Source organism: Hakea prostrata, chromosome 10 (genome assembly GCF_041222555.1).
Source record: "Hakea prostrata isolate BN-2017 chromosome 10, UWA_Hpros_2, whole genome shotgun sequence".
In the NCBI taxonomy this organism is placed as follows: Eukaryota; Viridiplantae; Streptophyta; class Magnoliopsida; order Proteales; family Proteaceae; genus Hakea; species Hakea prostrata.
Window position 1 is genome coordinate 12,369,033 of NC_142609.1, and position 27,786 is coordinate 12,396,818.

A 27,786-nucleotide genomic window follows, 5' to 3' on the forward strand; every position below is an offset into this window, starting at 1 on the left:
CCAATATGATCAAAATGACTAAAAATCAAAGTTGAGACTTATAGTTATATCAATGTTAATGTGAAGATTAGGGTAAAAGTCTAGTACATGATCATGGTCAAATTAACATTACGACTAGAGCCAAAATTAGGATCAGAATTGGGCAAAATCAGATATATGTTACTACACTGGTAATGAAGATATAATTTATTTTTATTAATTTGTTACAAAACATGATCATATTTTTAAAATTTGACACGTGTCAAGTATTCACCCATGAGAATTAGAATTAATTCCTCTCTATATGGGAGGGTCCAGACTCAAATTAAGGTCAGGATTAGGGCCAAAATCATGGGCCTAGATCAGGGCCAAAATCAGGGCTAAAATCATGGACGGGTTGGGATGGGCTGGGCGGGCCAGAGAGTAATCCCAAGCCTGCCCTTGGCCCTAATTCAGAGTCAGAATATTTTGGCCCTAACCCGCCCTTAAGGCCAAAATCTTTAGCCCAAGCCCTATTCGGGCTTAGGGTGGGCTTAAGACGGGTTAGGGCCGCTAGGGCCAAACTTGCACCCCCAGCCTAACCAATCTGTGTTAGGTTTCATTACCTTGGTACATATGTCATTAGATTTAAGAGGAGGGGAGTTGGGATCCTTTACCCCAACACTTCTAGCACATGTCTTAAGAAAGGGACCAAACATGACTACATAGGGGAACCCAGGGGTTGGGTGATGTGATCTTTTTTTATTTTTTACTTGTGGGTCCCACATGATTTGTGATGGTAAAGTCGAGGAGCATAAAGTGCTTCTCCTGACGGGGTGATGATTCGGATTCGATCAGCTCCTTGTCCAGGTGAAAAAAATGTGGTCTCTCAAGACTTTTGAACAATAGAATAAAGGTGGGACCCAGGTGAGCTGTATTGAAATTCCACCTTTTGTTATTTTTATTTTATTTTCAATATTTACTGGTGGGTTCCACTTCCACCACCATGGGGAAACACGTGTGTGAGAAGGGTGTGACCGCGTGAGAGCAATACAATAATGGTCCGGACTCAGGGGCGCACTAGGATCCGGGCACCCGGTTAGATGATTAGCAGTCAAGGGCATATTGGTAAATTCGGTTGGAAGACAAAGTCTATAAAATAACTGTTTGTTGACTTACAGTCCCCCACGAATCTCTCTCTAATCGCAAAAGACGCTCGTCTCTGTAGGTATGTATTTCTCTTTTCTTTCTCATCTGAAAAGAGGTACTTTTTCTACTCTGTGATCGAACTCGCAAACTACCTCTCTGATCCATCTATTTATAAGATTTCCACCAATTTCTGAGTTCAGTAGATTTGTTTTGTTTTCTGTAAGGTTGATTGGCCACTTCTTACATGTTGAAGTTTTCATATGTATCAGAATTTGCTTAAAAACCACGATTTGGCTACCTAAGCGCTTTTATATCTATATCAGACTCTTCAATTTCCTGGATCTTTCAACTGGAACTTTTGATTGAAGATTGTTTAGAGGATTCTTCTCAGTTGTGAGTTTGTATGGCCATTTTTTAGCCCTGATTCGACTTTCTAATTCGATGAATTTCTATTTGCTTTTGTGATCTTTCTACCAAGTTCAGTGGATGCCTTGTCTTTCTTTGTTTTTGTTATTTCTTTTAATTTTCAATGAAAAATGGTTTGAGGGTATTGGTAACTCATATTGATCATAAAAATGTATTTATATTTATTCCTGAAATTTTTGGTGGGGCTTACGATATGGATCAGTAAGGCATTTAGGTGGATCAGTACCCTTTGCTATCATCTTATGAGACAGCTAAGTAATTTCTAGACCCTAGATGTTGTGTTACTTTACTGAAATCAGATTTGGTGATTAACTTGATATAATTGAAATAGCAGCATCTGTCGACATCTGCTAGTTCAAAATGAAAGTGCATTATCATTATGAAAAGTCTGCATAGATAACCTAGGGAAGTGTCTGTTTTGTTCTTATTTGTGTGTGTTTGCTTTCCACTTCTTTGTGCTAATGAAATTATGATTGCCATGTGCCATGTCCTTTGCCATGGTGATGATCATCCCAGATTTGTAGATAGTTAGCGCAGCACTTTCATTCTTAATCTAATCGGTGAAACACATAGAGCATAATTCAATTAAATACACATTGAAGCTTTTAAAAAGTCACTCTGGTGATGAATTGATTACCAGGGAAAGAAGTGATTTGTTTAGGCAGTTATCCTAGAAGAAAAAATATGAATGCTAAAGAGGGTAGTCTGCTGTGGTGGATCAATTCTATCCTCAATATTATCTGAACATGCTCCCTTAGAGGCTTTCCAGCCTGATTATGTCACTTCTTTCTCACACCATATACAATAATAGAAAAGTGTTTCATTTTATATTCTTGCTGATGGCTACACTATTCTCTATTGTTGATGAAAACAAAGTTCTCGGTCTTTAGGATTATGTTCTTGTTTGTAGGTTTTTCTTCTTCTTTTTTCTTTTCTTTGTTGGGGGGGGGGGGGGGGTTGTTCTGTTGAGATCTTGATCAGGTTTATCTTATGAGAGAATTTAATGTACATTTGCAGTAAGTGATGGAGGCTAACAGGGGTCAAGGTGGGATTCAACTTCTATTGGCTGCTGAGCAAGAAGCTCAACACATCGTCAATGCTGCCAGAAATGGTAAGAATTTACTTCTAGTATTTCAGCTTCTGGGTTTTGGGATACTTGAAGTGACAAGTGTACAATTTGTCCAACTAGTTTGGACAGAACAGGGCTTTGATGTAATGTTTAGAAATTTTCAAGTTGGCAGATTCCCCATATGTGATTTCTTGTTTTCCTTTTGATGTTTTTTTTTTAATTTTTTTTTAATTTTTTAATTTTTTTAATTTATATTTTTACTGGAAGTTACTTATGGTCATGTACTTGTAGCTGTGCCATCTTGCAAAACTTATTTTATTTATTGCGGTCTTTTCTGATTCTAGAGAAAATTTGGCATTGAATATATGCCTTCCGATGTCAAAAGTGGTTAAGAAAAGATTCATTTTAACTATCTGACTATTGGTATGTTTTTTTCACTGTTATGTTATTCCTAATCGTATGGGAGCCTTTGCTTTTTCATGTAGTTCTTCTTACTAGTGGAGACTTAAGTTCATGTGCTTGTAGTTGTGCCATCTTATTCCAGTGTGCTATTCTAGTGGTATGTTTTGTCATACATAGTTCTCTGCCCAATTATTCTTATATGTAGAGTTGTCAAATCCTTTTAGTGTTCCTTATTATATTTACCACCACCACAACACCTTGCTCCCTGCCTCCACCCCCCCAACCCCCCAAAAAAAAAAAATTAATTATATATATATATATATATATATATATATATATATATATATATATATATATATATATATATATATATATATATATATATATACATGCTTCACCTGAATTTCCATTCTTCAAGGGTGCCATTGTGGCTGACAAGAAATCCACCATAAGGGATTCTGCCTGGATATTTTACTTCAGAGTTTTAAGTGGGATATTTTTTGTTTTACACTTCCCTCAATTATCAACCCTTTCTGGATTGGCTGCTTGTTGTGTGCCCATGCATCTGTTTCTAACATTTGTGCTGAAGTTTCTGAGTTTCTTTTGCCAAGCAATACTGAATACCCCATAGAGAATGAATGTTATCTGAGTTGTCAGGGAAGGTACCACCTTGTGTCTTGGATTCCAGAAAATATGAGATTTATGTGCTTCTTTATAGTACCTTACCATCATCTAGTTCTCTAATACCAGAAAGTAGTAGTTTAGAAATGGATAAAAAGGGGGTAGGGGGTAGGGTTGACAATCCTATAGATCTGCTTTTCTTCCAACCTACATCAGAGCCTCTACTTCAGCCTTCTCTATTTTCATTTATCGTGGCCAAGTTAACCACAACTCTTTTTTTGGTTCAAGTGTTTTGGCTCATCATGCTTGTTGCTTGCTAACTTGACATTCTGTTCTGTTTTCAGTGGATTTCATTCTTGTGAATCCAAGGTTCTGGGAGTTATAAGCTGCCCATCACTACAAGGATATCATGAGTTGAGATCTTTTGGTTCATATATCATAGATATCTTTCTTCTTCTCTTTTTGATATTGGGGAACTTATGTAGGTACCGTTCAGGGGTTTGTTCTTCCACTTCCTTTGTAATCTTTAGTACAAATTTAGCTTAAATTTTAATTGGGTCAAGTGGATTGAAACTTGCAGAAGTAGCTTTCATCAGAACAGAGCAGGTCAGCATCTGTGGTCTTTTAACACTTTCACTTCCCTCCTTTAAAAAGGATGGTATGGTTCTTTTATGATTATGGTATCAGATAGGGGGTTTTAAGAGACGTATTATATTGTAGATGTAAGATGCACTTTTGGTTGTATTGATTGCTATAGCTGTGGACTCATTTTTTTTGTTCCTTGTTGCCATGTGGAGATTCCTCGGCTTCCTGGATCATTTTGTTGCTATAGGGGTTGCTAAGTAACCTTTCTCCATGATTCCCCGTCTTTGAGAAAAGGCCCTACAAAGTTCTGAGGATTTTCCTTGCCCCTACTTTCCCCTGAGGCTGTTTCCCACTGGAAACCCACGACCATTAGATTACAGTGAAGCAACCTTACCATTGCACTGAGATCTGCATTTCTCTATTTTTACCCTACAAAAACTATACGGTCTAGGATACAAGATCAGCAATTGTACTTGAAATAAAGACTACTCTTTTTTTTTTTTCTGGGGGTGGGGGGTGGGGGGAGTTATTTATGTTTGAGTCACTTATTATGGGCTGAAACATGTGTTGTGCCACTTGAGTGCCCAGTTCCATTGCTAAATAATTGACCAAAACACCCTCCTAAGAAATGATAAAAGACAAATGTACTAAAATACCTTTGTTTCTTATACCATACTCAACCCTTAGGTGGGTGATGGGGGGCTGGAAATCTCCCACCACCCACCGCCACCCTGCCGGAAACCTCTAACCACCAATAACCCCCCCCCTCCCCAATCACTGGCAAACCCCTTTCCAAGCCCCTTCCACCTTTATCATGGGCACCCACTAATGCCGGAAACCACCCACCGTTGCGAACCCCAAAACCACCACCATCCACCTTCCACCTTTAAACCCTAAATCTTAAAATGGATAGGGTTTCACTTTCTGTTATAAATGTTTCTCTAGTTCGCTCTGTGGTATTATAGATGGAAATACCATGGACTGTGAATAACAAAAATAAACAGAAAAGGGTGGGCCACAGAAATTACCTCTGTATGATTGAAATGGAAACAACGAGAAGAAAGATGAACCGACCCTAGCTTGTTCTGAGAGAAGAGAGTGAGAAGAAGTAGGGCAAAGGAAAGAAAGAGATTAGAACATAGTCAAAAGAGTCAGCATTACCTGGATGTCCTCGGCCAAGGACTCTCGTTCTTCACCAGAATTGTATCACATGTGATCCTAGGGGTTATGGTAAGTGAAGGGTTAATGGGTTGGACTATCAAGGGTGCAACTCTGATGCTTTCATTTGCTCTTTTATTTACGCTCCAAGAAAATGTGTCGCTCCTGCTCCCGGCTGAAAATTGTCGGGTGAAAGTGGGGGTGGTGGTGTTTTTTATTTATTATTTATTTTTGTAGTGGGTGGTGGGTGATTTCCTGCAGGGTAAAGGAAGAAGTTCCCTTCACCCACCTACATGTGAAGGGTTGGGATAGGTAAGGGTATTTTAGTCAAAATGCATTTATTAAACACTTTGGGAGTGTTTTGGTCATTACATGGTTCAAGGGGTAATTGTATCCTATTAAATTCAAAATTTGAATTCTATAAACTCTCTCTATCTCCAAATGTTAAGCTGTGACATAGACATAATTTTGGGCACTTATGTAATGCAACACTGAGTTTCAGCCCATCGTAAGTGACTCAAATGTAAATAATTCTTTTTTTCATTTGCAGTGGTAGACATTTAATCCCCGGCACCAAACTCCGAGCTGGAGTTTTAGTAGCCCTGGAATTTCAGCAGCATAAGTAGGCTATAAGTAGCTGCTAAGTCTTAGGAGTGGAGTGGGACTGTTTTTAGGCCTCATTTCTTAGCTGCAATATGAATATTCCTGGTTGTTTAGATCTTTCTGCTAGATGGCTTGGTACTGTACCTCTACCTGTTCTTCCCTGTGTTGTGAGCATTCCCTGCAAAATGGCTTGTGGTTGATGGTTTGGCATTACTGAATAAAAATAGACAGTCAAGTTGAGCAGTTGTGCTTGTGATTGTTGCAACACATCACACTTCTTCAAGATGTTGCAGGTTTGCTGGTGGGTCTTCTGTGTTTTTTTTTTTTTTTGGGGGGGGGGGGGTTTTTTGGATATTCTTAAGCTTTTTCTGGGCTTAATTGCTGGGATCTTCTGTTGTTGTGTATTTTGGTACTTAGATGTGATCCTTAAGCTATGGATGCTCTTCATCCGAATAATTGAGTGTTATTATATATTAAATATGAATGTCTTCTGCTGTTTTCATGATTGTTTCTACTTAAATGTGATCATGCATTTATTGCTGATTCATGCTGTTTTTAATTTATGTATTCAGCGAAATTGGCTAGACTGAAACAGGCCAAAGAGGAAGCTGATAAGGAGATTGCTGAGTTTCGTGCACAAATGGAACGTGAGTTTCAGAGAAAGCTTGCTGAGGTAAAATAAATATGCCAAATAAGACGATTTTATCCAGTGGAGTTAAATCAGACCTAGGTGGATTTTCATTATGCACATGTAGCTCATCTGTATGCAATTTATGCATGGAGGACTTGTTTGCAGTCCATGAACTACCATAAATCTTTATTTATCTATTTATTTTTGGTATAACATAAATCTCGGTTCATATAAATCTAAATTCAATGGTAGTTGCGCCATATGCATCTTAGGATAATTGACTTTTGGCCTGACTTATAATTTGGATATGTTATATGCCCCTTTTTGCTCCTAGGTGGCTAACATGATTCTATGTTACTGTGTTTTTCTGCTGCAATGACATCAAACAGAGCAGTGGAGATTCAGGTGCTAATGTAAAGCGCCTTGAAGTAGAGACAGAGGCTAAGATCAATCACCTGAAAGCGGAGGCGGCAAGGATATCACCCGATGTTGTGCAAATGCTCTTGACGCATGTGACAACTGTGAAAAACTAGGTCGTCTGAGCTTGTACCATTCTATTTTGGAAATAGGCTGCATGTTTTAATCCATACTATTAGAGCTGGTGTGCATTTATTGGACCTAGAACTTCTGTCCTGCTTGTCATGTTTAGGTGTTCTCTTGATATCCATATTTCTTCAAATCGTTTCATGATCATTGTACTTCCACCAAATAAGTTACTGGATTATCATTTTATTTGAATGTTTATTGTTACAATATAGAGCTTGCAGTGAACTGGGTTGCACTTTTTTCCAGTGGCTTAGTATATGCTTGCCATGCATTCACTCCCTTTTCTTCAGTATTAATTCTCCTCTGCCTTCAGGTCATTTCCCATTCCTAGGAGATCTCATGACATCGAAATAAGCAAAATATAAATAGGAGTAAATCACATTTTATTAAACAGAGCATTTTTTGAACAGTTCTTTATCAAGTCAATTACTGTCTATAGTTGAGTAGCATACATTAGGTACTATCTGTGTTTGGCCATATGGTTTGAGTTTTGCTATATATATTGGATGAGAGGTTCTTTTTTGAGAACATCCTGTTAAAGGGTATGGCTTTGTTGGTTATGTGGATTTTTGTGTTAGTAATAAATCGTGGTTCGCGGTTCGCCCGATGAACCACGATACCGGACGGTAGAGATGATCTCTTTCTCTCAGGTTTGAGTTCCAGCAACCAAAGGGATACAGCATCAGAGGATTTGTGTTTGGATCATTTACTTGGAGGGGTGTTCTTAATGAGTGTGTAGTGAGTTATAAAATTCAGTTACATATAATATTATATTCAAAGGGTTAGTGAATTTAACAAGTTCCTTAGATAAAAATGTTATATGTGGTTGAATTCTAAAACTCATTAGATATGAGAGATTATTTCTAAGTCTAAAAGCCAAATAGGTTCGATGGTAAGTGATCAGAACAATTAAAGGTACCTTCATAATTTACATGAATGGATGAGATGAAAGACAGGAAATTAGAGAGGTACATCCATAAATTTACATGAACGGAGGAGAGGAAAGAGAGAAAAAATTATGAGAATGTTATGGATTTCTAGTATTAAAAATCCACACAAAGGAGCATAAGAAAATGTTGAGAAATCCACATAAAGGAGCATAAGAAAATGTTAGAAGGCACGTAGAAAATATACTTGAAAGGAGATTATTTTTTTTTGGTGAAAGAGGAGCTTATTCAGAAGGAAAAAAAAACCCATGAACAAGCCGTGCTGTTTTCCCTACACGTGGAAAACAACCAGGGAGTGAAGGGTTGCCATGTCATTATACACGAGATCGATGTGGCTTTCTAGGCATACAAGAGAAATTAATGTTGACAAAATAATGACAAATGGACAAGAGGAAAGGAGACTTTTCTACAGCGTGGGCGCAATGAAAATGCTTCTTATTTTGTTGGGTAATTTTAATATGGACCCTGAGTTTGGTCTATGTCATTTTCGGTCTAAAAAAATTGAGACTTTCCATATGTCTCCTTTGTACTATAGAAAAAATTAGTTTAAAGACAAATTATCGTTTATATGACCAATTTGCCCTTAATTCTTTTTTTTTTCAGGCAAATTTCATTTGGACCCCCTAATATTTGGTTTATGTCATTTTTAGTCTAAAAAAGCTTAGACTTTGCATTTGTCTCCCCCTATACTACAGTAAAAGTCAATTTAAGAATAAATTATCACTTTTATGACCAATTTGCCATTATTCTTTTTCTAATTTAAATTTTTACATATACATCCTACCTAACATGAAACTTGTGACTCCCTTTTTAGTCCAAAAATAAGGTTTAAGCTAAGGGCACCTGAGTGATTTTAACATATAAAGGCATTTTGGTCATATTTTAATATTTATTTGAATTTTAAGACATTTCTATAATTTTTGAACTAAAAGGTGAGTCACGAGTTTCATGGCAGGTAGGATGTATATGTAAAAAAATTAAATTAAAAAAAGAATAAAGGCAAATTGGTCATAAAAGTGATAATTTGTCTTTAAATTGACATTTTCTATAGTATAGGGGAGGCAAATGCAAAGTCTTAGTTTTTTGGACTAAAAATGACATAAACCAAACCTCAGGGGGTTCAAATGAAATTTGCCTAAAAAAATAATTAAGGGCAAATTGGTCATAGAAACGATAATTTGTCCTTAAATTGACTTTTTCTATAGTACAAGGGAGCCATATGCAAAGTCTCCATTTTTTTAGACTAAAAATGACATAGACTAAACCTCAAGGGGTCCATATGAAAATTACCCTATTTTGTTTTACAAAGTCTATTGTGTTTTTATCATAAATTTACCCGACCGTTAGATCTTGGAATTTATGCCAAAAGCCCTTACATTCTTTTTTTTTTTTTTTTGGGTACAAAGACGTTTTTTATATGCAGGAGATGTGGATGTATATATGTCGTTAACAAGGATCGAATCTACAACCTCTTCACTAAGAAGTTATTGGCCTTACCAATCAAACAACCTTGCATTGGTAGGGCCCTTACAATCTTTGTCTATGATCGTGTGGGTATCTCTCAGGTGATCTTCAAATCATTTTAAAAATCCAACCATTGTGATTATAAGGATGGAGGAATTATAGTTGTTGGATTTCAAAAATGTTGATTATAAAGATGGAGGGATTACAATTGTTGGATTTTGAAAATATTTGATATTCCAATATGAAGCTCGCACTCTAGCAAACAAATTTATAAACCTAAACTTGAACCCCCCCCTCCCTAAGGGGTGGCTTAGTTGGTAAAAAAACCAACACTTTCATGTAGGAGGTCAGAATAGATTATGCTCAAGGCTAAGGGCAAAGTTCCGTCTTATATTATGTAATACCACATCCCCTATATATAAAAGAAACATCTATTACTAAAATTAAAGAAGAAAAGAAAAGAAGAAAAAAAAAAACCCAAATCCTGACATTTTCTTCTAATACTAAAGTTAAAAAACAAATCCAAGCCTTCACATTTTCTTCTAAAACTAAAAACCCTTCTCTCTAAAGACATCGGATGTTTTCCTTTTGCACATACGGCCCCTACCAAAGTAGCAAACTTCATTGATCCTCGCACACATTCTTGGGATAGAAATGCCCTTCACCAATGGTGGCCTCCAGAAAAGATAAGTCAAATTCTATCACTCTCCATCTCTGTGTCTGGACTTTCGGATAGGTTAATTTGGCCTGGAAATTCAGATGGGATATTTTTAGTCAAATCTTCATATAAACTCTCCGTGGAACCAAAAGTCAATTCAATAACATCACCTTAGCTACAGACACAGATGCTTCCCTGGATTCAACTCTGGAAATTGCCACTAAATCCAAGAGTTACTCACTTTATCTGGAAACTTTTGCACAAAAGTCTCCCAATAGCCTCTCTTCTACTTCAAAGAGGATGCTCCTGTTCCCCATGTGTCTTCGTTGCGGAGAACCCAATCCAACTCCAGATCATATTTTCTTACAATGCTTATTTGCACGGGAAGTATGGCAGCTCTTTCAATACTCTTCTATGATCACCAATGGGGGCCTTCCACATTTGACTTAGCTTCCACATACAGGTTTTTCACTGCACTCTAGTTATATTGGAAAGCATATACAGCTTTGATAGACAAACCTGACACTTTATCTGCTATACAAGTTTATTTCCAATTATGGAAAGGATTACAAATTCATTGTTCTCCTTTTGAAGAAATTACTACTCAATGTGATCCAATGATCGTTAAGTGGGAGCCTCCTATTCACTCTCACATCAAGCTAAATGTGGATGGCTCATTATTCCAGCATAAGAAAGTAGCAAGATATGGTGGTATAGCGAGAGATCATCAAGGTCATATGCTATTTTGTTTCGGTAGAGGTGTGGAATCGCAGGACATCCTCCAAGTTGAAGCATTAGCCATCATACAAGCAATGCTTTGGGCACGAGACTTCAACTTATCTCACATTGAGGTAGAATCAGATAATCAAGCAATCATCAACATTCTACAAAATTCCATTCTGCATATTCCATGGAAGGTATATCCAATCGTTGCAAACATTTTGCACTTGAAGGAGACTTTTGAGTTTACATCGTTTAGACATGTTTTTCGTGAGGCTAACATGGTAGCGGACTCTCTAGCAAAGGACAGCGTTCTAACACAAGATGCTTTCTTATCTGTAAACCCCCCCCCCCCCCAAAACCCCTCATTTACTGGCTTTTACTGTTTGACTTGTTAAGAGTAGATTGTAAAAGAGGGTTTTCCTTCCAATAAACTATTCCTATCTTACCCAAAAAAAAAAAAAAAAACCCTTCTCTCCTAAATGTGTGATGTAAGGGTAAAACTAAAAACCCTTATGGGTATGAACTATGAAGTAGGATCTCAAGTCTTCTCTATGGTGGATTAGGGTGGCGGGTTAAGAAACACTGCCATGAATCTCATTTTTCATATACGTGGGATCTCAAATAAACAAGATTTAAAGTATCCTACCATATGATACAATAATAGTCGATATGTATTCTTTTTAAATATAACCAATATGATACATATTTTGTTTTGGGTCAAAAGTTCAACATTTCATTCATAAACTTGAAAGAAAATACAGACAAAGACAAAAAAAAAAAAAAAAAACTAAGGTATGGGTCAAGCCCAATAAACCATTAGAATATTGGTTGTGACAATCACAGAACCAGAAAAGCATAATAGGGGTATGATATATATGTATATCCACCACCACTATGATATATATGTATATCCACCACCACCGCCTGCGGAGACACGCTACAAAGGCGACGCAGGCATAATACGCCTCAAGGGCTTACATACCACTTGCAATGGTTATAAGTCTCTTTGTTGGATTAAGATTGCACTAAAGTTTAGTGCAATGGTTTTAGCACAATACCATACATCTCTTAAAAGCCACCCGACTGCTACAATATTGATACCGATATTTAAACCCTATTGTTTACCAAAAAAAAAAATATTTAAACCCTACGGATGCATGTAAGTTCATTCTAATGGACAAACCTTATAACGGGCCCTACAAAGGAGACAATTTTACGCAACCGTGAACGCTCCACTGTCTTCTCGTCTCTGCTCGCTTTGTTCTTAATTGTATATAATGGAGTGGTAATCCATTGTAGACTCACAGCCGGTCTCTTGTTTAGCTTTAAGAAGACTTTCATCAGATTCCCTACAGGGAAAGTATGTTTCTCTTCTCCTCATTCGTTCTTACCGATTTGAAAATTAACAAATTTGAAGAAACTTGAAGCGATAAGCATCAGTTCATGTTCAGATCTGAATTGAATCTTCTTTGATCTCCAAATTTGATATGGAAATGTTAATTTGTTTCAATTGTCTTTAACATATTTCTTTGATCGACATCTATTATTCTACTTCTACGACGTTGTTTCTGATTGTTTGGTTTGGTAATTTATCATTTTCGTCGATTGTTCTTCTTTCAGTTCTTTCGAGACTCAGTGTTTATAAAATCACATCTTTCTGCATTTTACTTGTTTTCTTTGCTTGCTTTGTTTCGAGATTGTCTTGAGTTCCTATTAAAGCAGATTATATTTTCTAGTAATTTGTTCTGGGTAATTCTTAGTTAATCTATCGTAATGGAGTCTTTTTTGGGACAGAGAACCAAATTCTACTAATAACCGGTCTAACTCTTTTCAAGAAGAGAACCTTGCGGGCAATGAATCCCAGGAGGTTTGTCTTTAACTCATCTTCCCTTGTCATTTGTCTTCGTTTAAATGTTCTTGTGCCATTCGTGCTCGATTTGTAATTTTGGGCTGGATTAGCTGGAATAACGAGATAAAGCGATTTTCATCTCCCCACAACACGCCCAGTGCTTACGTAATTTTGACCTTTTCCTTAATGTTAGCTCGTTTGGCTGCATTTAAAGTAGATTGATATATATTGCTGCCAAATCTTGCTGTATTTTTCTTTTTCTTTTCTTCAAATGTGTGATAATCTATATTGAATCGTTTTTATTTGTGGATCATTGGAATTTTACTCATTATTTTTGGGGGATCTTAGATTTCTAGTTACATTTATGAAATTTTTTTTCTGTTATATTTCTTCATTTTTACTCTAGAAAAATGTATAGCTCTATAGATGATCTTTATTCTTTTATTTTGTTCTCTATCACAGCTGCCAATTGCAATTATCTGGACCTGAGTGCATTACATAACCTTAGTTCAAAGAGACTGTATTGAATTTTATGTTTAGTTATTGCCTTACTGTTCGGACTGTTTATATGTTGTTAATTTGCCACAGACGATATGGCAATGTTGAAATGAACTGTCTTACTGGAAGAATATGGTTTGAAATCAAATCCCTGCTACTGTGTAATTCTAGAATTCTGGTATAACCGCTTGTGAGGATTGCTTCTATATAGTTTATGAAGAGAGTGTTGCTTATTGAAGAATGATCTAATAACAAGTGGTTTATTCTATTAACCTCCGAAAATATATTGTGGATACTTGTATACATTTGCCATCCACCTGGTGTTGCTGAGGGAAGCAATCTGTCACCTTCTTACTGAAGGATTCGAAAAATGAATTAGTATGATATATGACATCCTTTTAGAAACTAGCACTAAACAAATTCGTATGCTTGTTTAAAATGATAGGAAATGCATGACTAGTTTTTTAATCCCTTTATTGTAATCACAAGGCTAGTAAAGTACTTGGTAAAACAAGCTTCACGAAATACCAAATGGAAAAATAAACAAAACGAAAACACACAGAGATTTAATGTGGTTCACACACCAATGCGGTATGCTTTGTTCACTGGCGAAGAAGAGTTTTTCACTATGTAGAAGAACAGAAGGAGATCTCACTACCAATTGTCAAGAATGATGTTACAAGAGCTCTCACCCAAAGCCTTAACTGAAAAACCCAAATCTCTCAAAATCTGGTAGGCAAATAATATGTATATATACACTTAAATCGGGTATACTGGTCGACCCATCAGGTCAGGTCGTACTGTACCATGGGAGCTACGCCTCTGCACCCCCTCTATAGACCGGGATCAGTGGTGAGCTCCGGGGCCCAAGCCCTCGACGTCCACCACAAGTCTCTAAAAATGGGGTCATTTGGGTTATCCACCAAAATATGTTGGTGCGAGTCCATCTTTGAAATCGGGGAGAAGAATTCGGGTCACAACATAACTAATCTCCACCTTGAGTTGAATTCTCCCATAAAGCTAAATAATTATCATCTTCTCCAATAGCCCCTTCATGGGCTAAGCTCTAATGCGACCAACTCTAATAAAGTTTAAGCAATGCTTGAACTTAGCAGTACATAAAGGCTTTGTCAACATATCAGTTGGATGGTCTTTAGTATCAATTTTCAACCCCTGAATATTGCCTTCAACAACTACCTCTCTGACACAGTGATTCCGAACATCAATGTGCTTCATCCTCTTATGATACATTTGATCTCTAGTCAAGTGAATAGCACTTTGGCTATCAAAATTGACAACAATGATGTCTTGAACCATGCTGAGTTCTCCAATCAAGCCTCTAAACCAAATGGCTTTTTTAAATGCTTCAGTCACTACTATTAACTCTACTTTTGTGGTAAATAATGCATCTTTAGTCTATAAAATAGCCTTCTAACTGATCTCATAGCCTCCTAAAGTAAACACTGATCATGTGAGTGACCTTCTTTTATCTAGATTAGTTGCATAATCTAAGTCAATGTAACTTGTCAACTTGTCACCATTCCTCCCAAACTCCAAACAAACATCAGAGGTTCTCTTTAGATACCTAAGCATCCATTTCACTACTTTCTAGTGAGTTTTACTCGGACATTATAAATATCTACTCACCATACTAACTGGCTGTGAAATATCAGGTTGAGTGCAAATCATAGCATACATAATGAAGCCAACTACACTAGAGTATAAAACACATGACATATGACTTACCTCTTCATCTCTTTGAGGTGATAAAGTAGCTGAAAGTCTAAAGTGAGATGCAATTGGAGTGCTAACAGGTTTTGCATCTTTCATGCCAAAACGCTCCAACACTTTCTCCATGCATTTTTGTTGAGATAGCCGTAGCTTCCCTGCCTTTCTATCCCTTTTGATTTCCATACCAAGAACTTTCCTTGCTGCCTCTTAAGTCTTTCATCTCAAATTTAATGCTTAACTGTTGCTCCAACCTGATGATCTCATTCATATCTTTATCAACAATAACATACCTTCACTGTATAAGAGCAAATATATGAATGAACCATCAAAAAGTCTTCAAAAGTATACACCACAATCATACTTGCACCTATTGTAACTCAAAGTAGCTATGATAGAATCAAACCTTTTATACCACTGCTTAGGAGATTGCTTCAAACCATATAAGCACTTTTTTAGCAAGCAAACTTGGTCCTTTCCTTCTCCGACGAAACCCTCAGGTTGATGTATTTAAATTTGTTCTTTTAGTTCACCATGCAAGAATGTAGTTTTCACATCAAGTTGCTCTAACTCCAAATTATGCATACCAAGAAAAGCAAGCAAAACACAAATGGGATTATTTTTAACAATAGGTGAAAACACATCATTAAAGTCAACACCTTGTACCTGACTGTAGCTTTTTGCAACCAATCGTGCCTTGTATCTAGCATCTCCATCACCTGTTGTGGATTCTTTCTTCTTGTAGACCCATTCGCAACCACAATTTTCTTCCCTCTAGGTGGTTTGACAAGCTCACATGTTTGATTTTTATAGAGAGCTAATGATGCAAACCCAAGTTTTGGGTTAGACTTCAGGATCTTCTAATTAAATTCCAGCACTCACCGAGGGTTTATGGAAGCTTTGGCTAAGGGTTTTAGGGGTTATCAGGCTGCTGGGATTGTGATTTCAGGTCTGAAATTAAAATAAGAATTCAACTTAGATTTGGAAATTCCAATCCTTGGCCGATTGGGACTCAATTAGGGTTAGGGTTTTGGGAATGGGTTTCGGTTAGGGTTTAGGATGGGCCTAGGATGGGCCTAGGATTTCTGTTCAAACCTGCTGTGATTGAGTTAGAGATTTGACACAAAGAGATGTTTGAGGTTTAGGTTTGAAATTGGAATCCTAATGCAGCTGGGATTGGGTTAGGGCTTCAGAAGTTTCAGCCAGTGGGCTTTTGGGTTTTGACTTTACTGATTTTATGTTTCAGATTTTGGACTATGGGTTTTGGAAAGGTTAATGGGTTTGAAGGTCTGACTTAGGGTTTAATGGAGCTTCTAAAAATTCTGCAACTCTTCTCAAAGAAGAAGATGAGGTGCAGAAATTCTTACCACCAGTGGTTTTTAATATTAGGACTAGGTTTTATAGGCTTAGGCGATCCTAATGAGGGTACAATGGGTGGTTTTGGGGCTGGGGTTGAGGGAATCCTAGTGGGGTTAGGACTGAAAATGTGGGAAGAAGTAAAAGGGGAAAAGAGCTATTGTGGTTAGGGTTTGGGTTGGGGAATGGCTGCAACTATAGGGGATGGGGTGTGGTGAGTTAGCTTACTTGAATTGTGGTAAGCTTGCTGGAATTCAGCAGATGAGCTTGAAGATGGCGATGAAGGAATCTCAAAACTAGAAACAAGAGCACTCTATTCCAGCCGCAGGGTTCCAAGGGGAATCCCACGACTTTCCCAAAGCCAAATGCTCAAACTCAAATCAATTCATTAATCTAGACTAAAAATAACTTACACTAAAAATGCTATTTATAGCTTGAAACAAAGGACTTGGACTCTAATAAGGAAACTTGGTTGCTAAGCAACCCAAATGTACTAAACTAGCATCTAAAACTTAGGACTCCTTATTAGGAAATAACTATTTCCTAATTTACAACTCAAAGACTCTTAATAAAAGGAAACAACACTTACTTAATCACTAAGACTCCAATTTAGAAAATAAAACCAAAATAAAAAATCAGAATTAATTCTGAACTAACCCTACTAAATAGATTTGATTCTAGGGGATAAAATGACCATTTTCCCCCTCGGTTAGATAGGGCCCCGGTTTGTTTGGGCCCTATTTTGGATGGGCTTGGGCCCCTTCTAGGCTCTTTTGGGGCTCTGCTTGGGGGTTAGGTACATCACCTAATCTCTTCATTCATGGCCAATAACCACTTTGAAGAATCAACTGAAGAAGTAGCTTTTGACTATGTTGTAGGTTCACTTTTTTCGATCGTATCTACAACGGACAATGCGTAAGCAACAATTTTAGCATGCCATATTTTTGTGGTGGCCTAGTGTTCCTCCTTGGCCTATTTCTGGTAATGCTGTACTTCTCTTTTTTGATTCCTTGGAGCGCCTTCTTCAGTAAGAGTAGGCGGTTGAACTAAAGTTGATTGTGTTTTCTTTAAAGAAAGATCATCAACTTCAAACTCCACCTTCTCCCAAAAATTTTCTGACTTTCATCACTGTGAATATGAGTTTCTTTTCTAGGATTCAACATAACAAACTCATCAAAAGTTACATCTTTACTAATAATAAATTTAGTATTATTTGGATTAGGATACCATAACTTGAATCCCTTAACCCCAGATCTGTACCCAAGAAAAATGCACTTCTTAGCCCTACGTTCCAATTTTCGATCATTCACATTTGCATAAACAGGACATCTAACAAGGTTTTGTTCATATGCTTTGCAACTCTGTTCTGCTGAGATGTCTTCACAATTGTATGGTGTCTTGCGATTCCCTCATTTATGCAGAACTCATTGAAGTCTCCTTCACAAAATTCTAGGCCATTGTCTATTCTTAATTTTTTTAATTTACTTTCTAGATTGCTTCTTAATCAAAATTTTTCATTGCTTGAAAGTAACAAATACTTCGTTTTTGTGTTTCGAGAAGTAGACCTAGACTTTCCTAGAATAATCATCGATTAAGGTAAGTGAATACCTAACTCCAACCCCCTTTGAAGGAACCTTGGATGACCCCCATAGATCGAATGAATGTTGTCCAGAGTTCTTTTGGTCTTGTGAATAGTCAATACTGAAACTAACTCTCTTCTGCTTTTTGAACACACAATGCTCACAAAACTCCATCTTTCCTATACTTTGACCACACAATAAACCCTTTTGCTCAATACAACCATCCCTCTTTCACTCATATGTCATAGTCTCATGTGCTATAATTTTGTAGTCTCTAAATCAGAAACTGATGAAGCTATTGTAACGGATCTAGTGGCTGAGTACCCTGTAAGATATACAAACCACCAACCTTCTTTCCTTTCATCAATAAGAGAACTCCCTTATTGACCTTCATAGCTCCACCTTTAGCTGTGTGTCTACACCCGTTTGTATTAGAGGTGCCTAAATTGATGAGATTTCTTTTTAACTCATGAACATGCCAGACATCAGTTAGAGTTCTAATAATGCCATCATGTATCCTGATTCTAATATTTCCCTTTCCAACTATTTTATAAGAAGAATTATTCCTCATTAACACAACTCCACTTTGAAAAGGTTAGTAAGTAGAGAACCATTCACGGCTAAGGCACATATGGTGGGAAGTCTCAGAATCAAGGATCCATTCATCTTGTGATCTAACTCTATCATTAGACATCAATAGCATCTTAGAATCACTCACATCTTCAGCAACACTAGCCTCTGTAGAGTTTTCTTTCTATGATTGGTTGGCACCACCACTTGCTTTTTGCTTGTTCTGAAGTTTGTAGCACTTTGATTTGATATGCCCCTTTTTCTTGCAGTAATTACATGTCAAGTTTTTATTATTTGATTTTGGCCTAGATTTCTTCTTGTCACGGTTTGAATTCTTTGAGTAGTTCTACCCGTAACTATCAAACCAACACTCTCAGATTTGGTGGTTGTTAATTCATCATCAATTTTCTGTATACTCAGAAGATTTGTTTTGACATCTGCAACTGAGATGGTCTCTCTGCCATATATCATAGTGTCTTTAAAGTGCTTGTATGATGGAGGTAGTGAACATAACAATAATAGGGCTAAATTTCATCCTCAATTTTAACATCCATCTTTTGCAGATTAGTAATGATGGTGTTAGAAATAGCGATATGAAATTTAAGAAAAGTACCTTTACCCATGTAGAGTATATAACTGTTTCTTTAACCTTAACCTTTTAGTGAGGGATTTCGTGAGGTACAAGCTTTCTAGGGCTGACCACAATTCTGCCGCTGTCACAAAACTTCGTTCAATAGACATAATTGAATGACAGTGAGGGCTCAATCATCCATATCATTCCAATCATCTTTAGACATAGCTGCAAGTTTCTTCGTTTTCCCAAATATGACATTTTTCAATCCTTATTGAGTAAGAGTCGCCAACATCTGAACTTGCCATAAACTGAAATTGATGTTCCCATTGAATTTTTCAATGTCATATTTCGTTGATGTTGAAGCCATGGATACAGATCGAAAACCACCAAGAGCTCTAATACTATTTTACTAAAACAAACACCATGAAATAGTGGATCGAAATAGAAACAAAACAAAAATACAGAGATTTTACGTGGTTCATGCATGAATGTGGTCTTCGACATCTACGGGCGAAGATGAAGAGCTTTTCACTATGTAGAATAATAACAAAAGTAGATTTCATAACCAATTGTCAAGAACGGTGTTATAAGGACTCTCACCCTAAACCTAATTGAGAAACGCAAATCTCTCAATAATTTGGTAGGTGAACATAAGATGCTTATATATAGACTCCAATCGGGTAAACAGGTCGACCGATCTGGTCGGATTGTACTGTACCATGGGGGCTATGCCCTTGAACCCCCTCTATAAACCAAGACTAGTGGTGGGCTCTAGGCTTGGGCTGCCACTTCCACCATGAATCTCCAAAAATGGGTCACTCAAGTTGCCCGCCTAAATATGTCAGTGCAGATCCATCTTTGAAACTAGGTACAAGAATTAGGGTCACAAAATAACAATATTGTTTAGCTGTAGATAACTTGAATCACTAGATCACCATCTAATTTTGGTCTCATCAATTCTCTCTTGGTGGGAAGAAACTTTTATCGGAGATTACCTTTTTCTCCCATGTCTTGGTGCTGATGATGCTGTATCAACTGCCCCAGTAGAAGAATTATTATATCAATAAGTTGCACAGTGTTGGACCCATACTCCAATTTCTTAATGCCTTATTTGGCCTTTTGAATTTCAAATTTCTTTGTACGCAAAAAAATAAAAGGGTTCAAATTTCTTCACTTAGAAACAGATCATCTAAGGATTTGTGCCCCATATTTAATGGATGAGTGGGACCAACTATTTAGCACATCATCTTCAATTTAATTCCCATCATCATTCTTGTACTAATTCTTCAACCTATACTTTTCAGCATATTCCGAATAAAATTTATATATATGCTCAATCAACCCTACCGTAAATTTCGATGCCCTTCTCTTTAATGATTAATTGGTGTGTAGATCACAGGTCCATGTGTAGCCATGTGAACCAGGCCCCCAAACCAGCCCAATATCATTGTAAAATTCAACTGCTGCAGCTGACAGCTTGGATCTGTAGATGTGGCTGCTTTTTGTTGGTTTCCTTCAGCATCACATAGAATCCCCCTCCCCCCGCCAAAAAAAAAATGTTATTGTTCATGTGATCAGTGATGTGTGAGCCCTCCTGGACAGCTATTGTGGAGGAGACTGCAAGCTACTGTTAAGATCTTTTAGAGTTTTGTCAACTGAAGTCATTTGATCATACAAACTTCTTGGACAACATGGAAAATTTGTCCAGATCGAGAGCTCTTTAATTATTTATAGATAAGATCCTTGATTTTCTAAAGATAGTATTAACCAGATGTGTTACTAGATATCTTATGACAATGACCAATTCCAAGAACAATACAAGCCATCAATCTGTTTTAATGTTTCAAAGTTCTAATGTTCTGCTGTATCCTAGTTCTATGTTGATTTTGATGACTTGATGTGGCTTAACGTTAATTTTTTATGATACAAATTAGACCTATAACATACCAAATAATGTTGGAGAAGAGGGGAAATTATAAAAAGGAAAATGTTTAAAGATACACACACACACTTGGGCGCCTTGGTCGGCTTGGCGGCACTTTGTCGCCTAATCGCTTTGGCAGCTCCACTGCATTGGCACCTCAACAGCTATGGTCGGGCTTGTGGCGATCTGAGATCTGCAGGTTATTGCAGGTTTATGATGGCAATCTTATCTTATGAAAAAAAAAAAAACTGTGGCTAGATCTAGTGTCGACACTAATTATAGAGCTATAACTCTCATTACACTAGATATAATGAGGTTAACTTCTTCAAGATTTTGGTTTCCAATTATTCAGCGTATGAAGATGTTTTGTGATAGTCAAGATGCAATCTACATTGCCAGCAGCAACCCAGTGTTTCACAACAGAATCAAGCATCTTGAGGTTGACTGCCACTTTGTGCCGGATGCTGCTGTCAAGCTGATTTTTACTCTGTTTCATACCTCTATTGACCTGTTGTGAAGAATTTGATTGTCGTTCTGTTCCATACCTCTACTGACCAGTTGGCTGATCTCTTACACCATCCAAATTCCAAAGTTCTCAATCCATCTATTCCTGAACTTAACCATCAGTCCTTTGACATCCTAACTAAAACCTGACCTTTAAGCCCTACTACTCATGATTTACATTAAAACCCTTTATTAGCTAGTTCTATATAAATCATGTAGCTCTACGATGTACATCAGAAATATGTACTTGCTTGATGTTGTTTCTGGATCAAACTTTGAAGGACAAATTTGCTCTCCACATTTTTTGTGTGTAGAAGCATGGACAAATCTTCCAATCAAAGAGAAAATGCTCCGATTCTGCTCCTGCTCCGAGTAAGATGTTGGAAAGTTTTAGTCAGATATGACCCTAATACGTAGCAATGTGCATCTTGGCAAAGCTTTTCTTTTCCCTCACCCCTCTTTCTTTGTGGGGTAACAGAATTGCCATTGATTTCCATATCAAATTTGTTGCACTACTTACTAGTGATTTTGCAGGGTACATCAGTATATTTGTTGCTTGTCCATCATCTCTCTCTCTTTCATATTTTTTTATGCCTTGGCATGCAGGGAGGTGCGCAACCACAGAACTGCGCTCTTTGATGGCATTGAAGAGGGTGGCATCAGGGCCTCCTCATCATACTCCTCACATGAAATTGATGAACACGACAATGATAGAGCCGTCGATGGATTGCAAGACAGAGTCAATCTATTAAAGAGAGTATGTGAAATTGCTCCTTTTACCAAACAGACGTATGTTGCTTGTTTTTTTTTGTGATTGGCATTTGATCCATGTGAAATTTGTTATTTAGTTATATGTAGTTTTCTCCATTTCTATGCTATGTTATTTTGCATGGTGAAGAATTTACATCTAGCAGGTACTTCGTAAAAGTAGATGTCCAGAATCCAGATCTTCAGGGTAATGAAACCTGTTCTGAGGTCAAATCTTTACCGCAATTACTTCAATCCATCCCCTAGGTGAAAGACCATAATATGCCCCCAACGAATTCCTCCCTCCCTCTAAAATTCAATGAATTCTCTATTTGATTCTGACTACTCATGGATGTTAGAAACGATGAATGGTTCTTATTTCCCTGTATTCATGCCTGGCTAATGGATGAGCCTCTTCATTTAAGGGCCTAGGAGTGTACTTCAACCGGAGTATTTTAAACTTAGACACGAGTCTTTTTTTGGGTCAAACTTAGACATGAGTCCTGTATTGGATAAAGAAGTCCAGAAGAAAACCTAGAGTTGCCATGGTCATGATCATGGAGAAACCCGCAGGTCTCTTTGCATCTTTACAAGCTTTAGTCTTGGTGACTCGAACCAGTAATGCTTCCATGATCCCGACTTGCAGTGCTAGGGATTCTGCTATAGAGCTGACATAGTACATGAGCGGCTACAGCCTTCAGAAATGAACTTGCTCTCACATAATCCCGATGTCCAGCCTGCTACTTTCTCCCTTTCGTGTTATTCATTTTTCTTTCCATTTAATACTAATAAGGAACAAAGTCAGATACACATGTAACATATAAAAAATGAGAGCAATATGCTTCTTATTTTAACTACTCAACTACGAACTTGAATCTGTAGTTTATGGGATCCAATACATACATAAGAACCTCAACTTATCCAAAATGTGAGGTAGTGCCCAGGACTAATATGCATAATAATCTTGTTTGAGCCCAAAAATCATGTCAAAATGATGGATCCAGATATTTAATCTTGACATCTTCATTTGCACTTTGCAGTGCTATTTGCAATACCTGAACTTCTGCTTCTTGGAAACATCTTGATGCACCACCCCAAAGAAAGTTACCGTGGTCTAATACAACAGCTGTCCACCTAAGTCAAGAAGTAAATTGATCAGAACCATAGAAGGAGCAGTCATGAGATCTCACAAGATCCTGCATGAAATCTTGCTTTTCACAAAGGGGAGACGAAATGGCATCTGAACCCTGGATGCTCTAAAAGTGTCAGATCAGCGGGTGCTGATGGTGTGTCAAGAAGCATATAGCAAGGAAAATATATAATGAGTTAAAAAAATAGACTCCCAAACCACCTACTTGATGTTGCATTACATTACATGTTGGGAAGAGTGGGTTGGTTGTAATAGACACTTTTGTTCCAGACCATAGAAGATGGAACACTAGAGAAGAAGAAGAGAAAACAAACTAACTCCATCTAACTTGGGTAGAGACTGATACGATAAAAAGGAATGAAACAGGTGCAAGAGAGAGGAAGGTCAAAGGTCCTGCAAACCGTTACACAATTAGAGAAACCAAACAAGAGAAAAATTCCATTGGAGCCATTGGTGGGAATATAGACCAAACAAAGCATTCATTCCATCTATAATTAGAAAGGTGACCAGGCACTGAATTAAAATAATTGGCAAGGAGAAACAGATCTGGGAATGATAGATCCCTCCAAAGATGCATTCCCAGGATCCTTCTAAATGGAAATCCATTTACCGTAACCTAGAAGGCATTCAAATTAAGCCTAATTTACCAAGGAAAGTGAACCAAACCCAAACAATAGGGCCCATCTTAATGCAAATTCTAACTTTGAACCACTGAAACTAGAGGGATATTGATTGCAGCCACGATCAACACAACAAGGATGAACAAACTGAACAATAACTGAAACTTTTTCTGATAAGCTAAACATATATATTAGATAGAGTAGTACATAATCAGATGTTAGCGCCCCAAGCATCAGACCTCAAACATTGCATCCAAGTAGATTTATCATCTAACTCTATATTTTATTTTATTTTATTTTTCTTGCACGGGAAATAAGAACATGAAACAAGGATAAGAAGATAAGTGGGAAGGTAGGGGTGTAAACGGATCGGCTTTGGATCGGATAGTGGTAATAGTAATACCATATCCGCATCCTATTATATTCGGACGAAGTCGGATAATATCCTATTGGTTTTCGGACGGATTCAGATGATAATTGAATAATTATTTTCTCAAGTAGATTCTTCTAAATAGGCATAAATACAGATTGAATACTAGTTCTCGACTACCCTTGTAGACATTTTTACCATTTTATTTGTGAGGCTAAGTTTAAAATTTAAGAATTTAGCAACTTTGGTGGTTATTTTAGTAGAAAATCTAAAAAATAGTCACATATCTCAAGTAAAAAATCATAAAAATAAGAAAAATAAATACAAATAAATAATTTAATTGGATAATTTAATCGGACAATTAATAATTGGTAGGAACGGGATATCCCATATCCGCATCCTATTAGTAATCGGACGGATTCGGATACCACTAAACGGATGTGGATGTGGATGTGAATTCGGGAGTGGATTTCGGTTATCTATTTACACCCCTATGGGTAGGGGATGGACTCTCTTAGCCCTAGGTCCCTCAACGACAGGTGTCTTAGCTGTTGACAATGGAGTAATCCATAAGCAACTGCAACGTGGCCTGCAAGTGTGATTTCTCTGAACTCTGAACTTATATCACAATAAATGACCCATTTATAACTTTCTATAAGCTTTGCAAGAAATGGAACCTTTCTATAATTGAAACTAAACTGAAACTAGAAATTTAAAAGTTAGTAGCTTCTAAAAGAAAGAGCAAGGTCTGAAGATAGAAACCAAACTAAGCTTCTAATTCTCCATGTAATCTGATCATGTGGCCCACAGATTTTCTTAAAGCATTCCCGGACTAGACTAAAATTGGCTATGGTACTGTCCATGTGAACAGTAACTGGAACAGTGTTTTGGCTTCTTTTGGACCTTCTAGAAGACTTGTTGGGATGGCTTGAGCTGGTCCAATTGTGGCCCATCTGAAGCTGGTTAGGTTTTGCCCAGGTTCTACATTACATCTCTTCTGCATCAAAACCATTTTGTTAAATATTTCCTTCATATTGTTCCTCAAAGTATGTTGGTATTGTATCTGGGATTGAACAACGGCACCACAATCAGTAGTTTCTCCGTAAGACTAAGATGGCATCAAAGAGACCAGGTGGTTGGTTTATTAGGTGACTAGGATGACCCCCCTCTCCCCCTCTCAGTCTCAGACGGGAAACCATCTTCAAAATGTTATGTCCATGCTTCACATCACCAAAGCAAATATTTAAACTTTTTGTTACCTTGTCTATTTGCAGTTGACTGGAGATATACATGAGGAGGTTGAGCTTCATAACCGGGTATTGGATCGAATGGTAAGTTCAAACCGAATTCTCTTCTGTAAATTGAAAGACATTTGCTCTCACTAGGATGGTGTTTATCAACCAGGGCAATGAAATGGATGCATCTAGGGGGATTCTTTCTGGAACTGTGGATCGATTCAAGTCGGTATGTGGATGAGAATCCTTCACTTGCTACTTTCTTTTATCTTTTTTCTGAAGGTGGCTGCATCTTTGCTTTAGTTTGATGCACTCTTTACTTCTGTAGGTGTTCGAGACCAAATCAAGCCGAAGAATGTTTACACTCGTGGCATCTTTCGTCCTTGTCTTCTTGATTATATATTATCTTACTAGATAATCAGTCTGTATAAAGTTTACTAGGATACTATGCTAGATTTGCCACACTGGAAAGACTTCTCACCTTGATAAACGTAATATCCACCTAGATAACAATAGCTTCCCCCCTGTAAGATATTTCTGCATTTGAGTACATGAGTACATCTCAGTGTATTTGACTTGTTTGAATGTGTGGAGTGGATTGCAGTTCCTTGTTACTCCATCATTAGTTCTGCTGAGTCTGCTCCTTTTTTCTTCTCCAATTCCTTCCCCCACCCCTTTCATATAAAAGTCCACACTAAAATTCCTTTTGCTTAGCTATCTTTCCAACTGTTTTGTGTCTTCGACTTAAGAGGATAAAGGGGCTTGAGGTTCATGTAAGGGTCATTTGGCATTATTGCACTGCCCTGAATGTTAAAACTGAACCTGTTCTGGTGGCACATCTACATTAGTAGTTCTTCGTCAAAGAGAAAGCATGGCTGACCCTTGCTGTCTTTACAGTGTGGAGCTATGTAGGAGGCAGCAGACCATATATTCCCTCGTCGTCCTTTCTTGAAATCTGTGTGTTTTAGGCTTTCAGCACCTGTGAAGAATATTTTCAGAGGAACTAGATATTTTTTTAGTTGGTTTGAGTCCTGTAACTTTCAGTTTATTCCGAGAGTGAAGAGAGTATTGTACTGTTTCGAGGACATGGGGGACTTTTTCAGATTTTGTTCAGTTGGAGCATATTCCCAAATAGATTGGCTTCTGAATACATTATTCATGTTAGCAAAACAGAGGAAAAAATAAAAGCACAGGATAAGATTATGTGCAGTTCACTCGAACATTACATCTATAGCTGAGTATAGATGGTTTACCATCAAAAGAAAGACAATACAATTCTAGCTTTTTTCTACCTCTCTCAACTTGTCGAGAAACTATAAATGTAGAAATAGGTGAAAATCCTACTTGAAGGAAAAAGACCAAAATGTTCCCTTACCAAAAGATGGCCCAACCAGTCATTTCGAAGAGCTTGAAATTCCAAAACAAGACCTTTGTCTATTTGACAATGTCTGATGTCAAGACGATCTAATCCGGGCGATGTCAAGAAGATCATCCGGGCAATTAGGCCCTGAAGCTGATCTGAAACATTGTGAAAAAGCTGGTCTTCGCCACATTTTTACTTATGTAACATGGAGATTTCCATGTCTCTGTACAAACACCTCACTTACATATCATGATTTGGTGGGGGTGGGGGATTGTACCTGAAAAGTGCTGATTTGTAAGGCCTTATCAAAACTGATCAATTTAAGCTGTGATTTTTAACCATTTTTCTGATAAAACCCTCACTAAATATCATGATTAGGTTCGGTAAAAATCACTAAATTCAGGAAAGATATAATAATAATAAGAGCAATCTAAGCATCATTATATTTTGAGTTATTTTTACAGAATAAATATATGTAAGCATCTAAAAATCAGAAAGAGATTAATGATAATAAAAGAATCAAGCATCATTGGATTTTTTGAGTAAAGTAGTTACAAGCCTGCAATATCAATTATATTACATGTTTGACAGTAGATTTGAGGGAAGGTGGTTATCTTGGTTACAGAAATTACATCTATTAACTGAGTAAACAAAGGAAGTAGCTACTAAGGGTACTAAATCAATGGAGGAAGTTATAGCATATTTACAATGGTTTTTGAGTTTAACCCATAAACTATCAAAAGTGATATGGTGCTGTTGTGATTGTTCAACTTCATTC

At 37.3% G+C, this 27,786-nt stretch overlaps 2 protein-coding genes across 4 annotated transcripts; both read left to right on the top strand.

The window, feature by feature from the left end:
- The first annotated feature begins 1,142 nt into the window (after window positions 1-1,142).
- On the top strand, window positions 1,143-7,355 carry LOC149001939 (V-type proton ATPase subunit G-like). Of its 3 annotated transcripts, XM_089137857.1 has the most exons (5): window positions 1,169-1,186; window positions 1,431-1,500; window positions 2,551-2,644; window positions 6,544-6,644; window positions 6,992-7,355. In XM_089137857.1, the coding sequence occupies exons 3-5, from the start codon at window positions 2,557-2,559 to the stop codon at window positions 7,133-7,135; spliced, it is 333 nt and encodes a 110-aa protein (XP_088993983.1). In that variant the 5' UTR covers window positions 1,169-1,186; window positions 1,431-1,500; window positions 2,551-2,556; the 3' UTR covers window positions 7,136-7,355. The 3 variants fall into 3 exon arrangements, with proteins under 3 accessions (XP_088993981.1, XP_088993983.1, XP_088993982.1); XM_089137855.1 differs by lacking the exon at window positions 1,431-1,500 and having other exon boundaries at window positions 1,143-1,186; XM_089137856.1 differs by lacking the exon at window positions 1,169-1,186 and having other exon boundaries at window positions 1,220-1,500.
- Window positions 7,356-12,280: 4,925 nt separating this feature from the next.
- On the top strand, window positions 12,281-26,537 carry LOC149001940 (bet1-like SNARE 1-1). The gene is made up of 6 exons (XM_089136561.1): window positions 12,281-12,300; window positions 12,735-12,807; window positions 22,130-22,280; window positions 25,685-25,741; window positions 25,815-25,874; window positions 25,974-26,537. The coding sequence occupies exons 2-6, from the start codon at window positions 12,794-12,796 to the stop codon at window positions 26,061-26,063; spliced, it is 372 nt and encodes a 123-aa protein (XP_088992687.1). The 5' UTR covers window positions 12,281-12,300; window positions 12,735-12,793; the 3' UTR covers window positions 26,064-26,537.
- The last annotated feature ends 1,249 nt before the right edge of the window (window positions 26,538-27,786 follow it).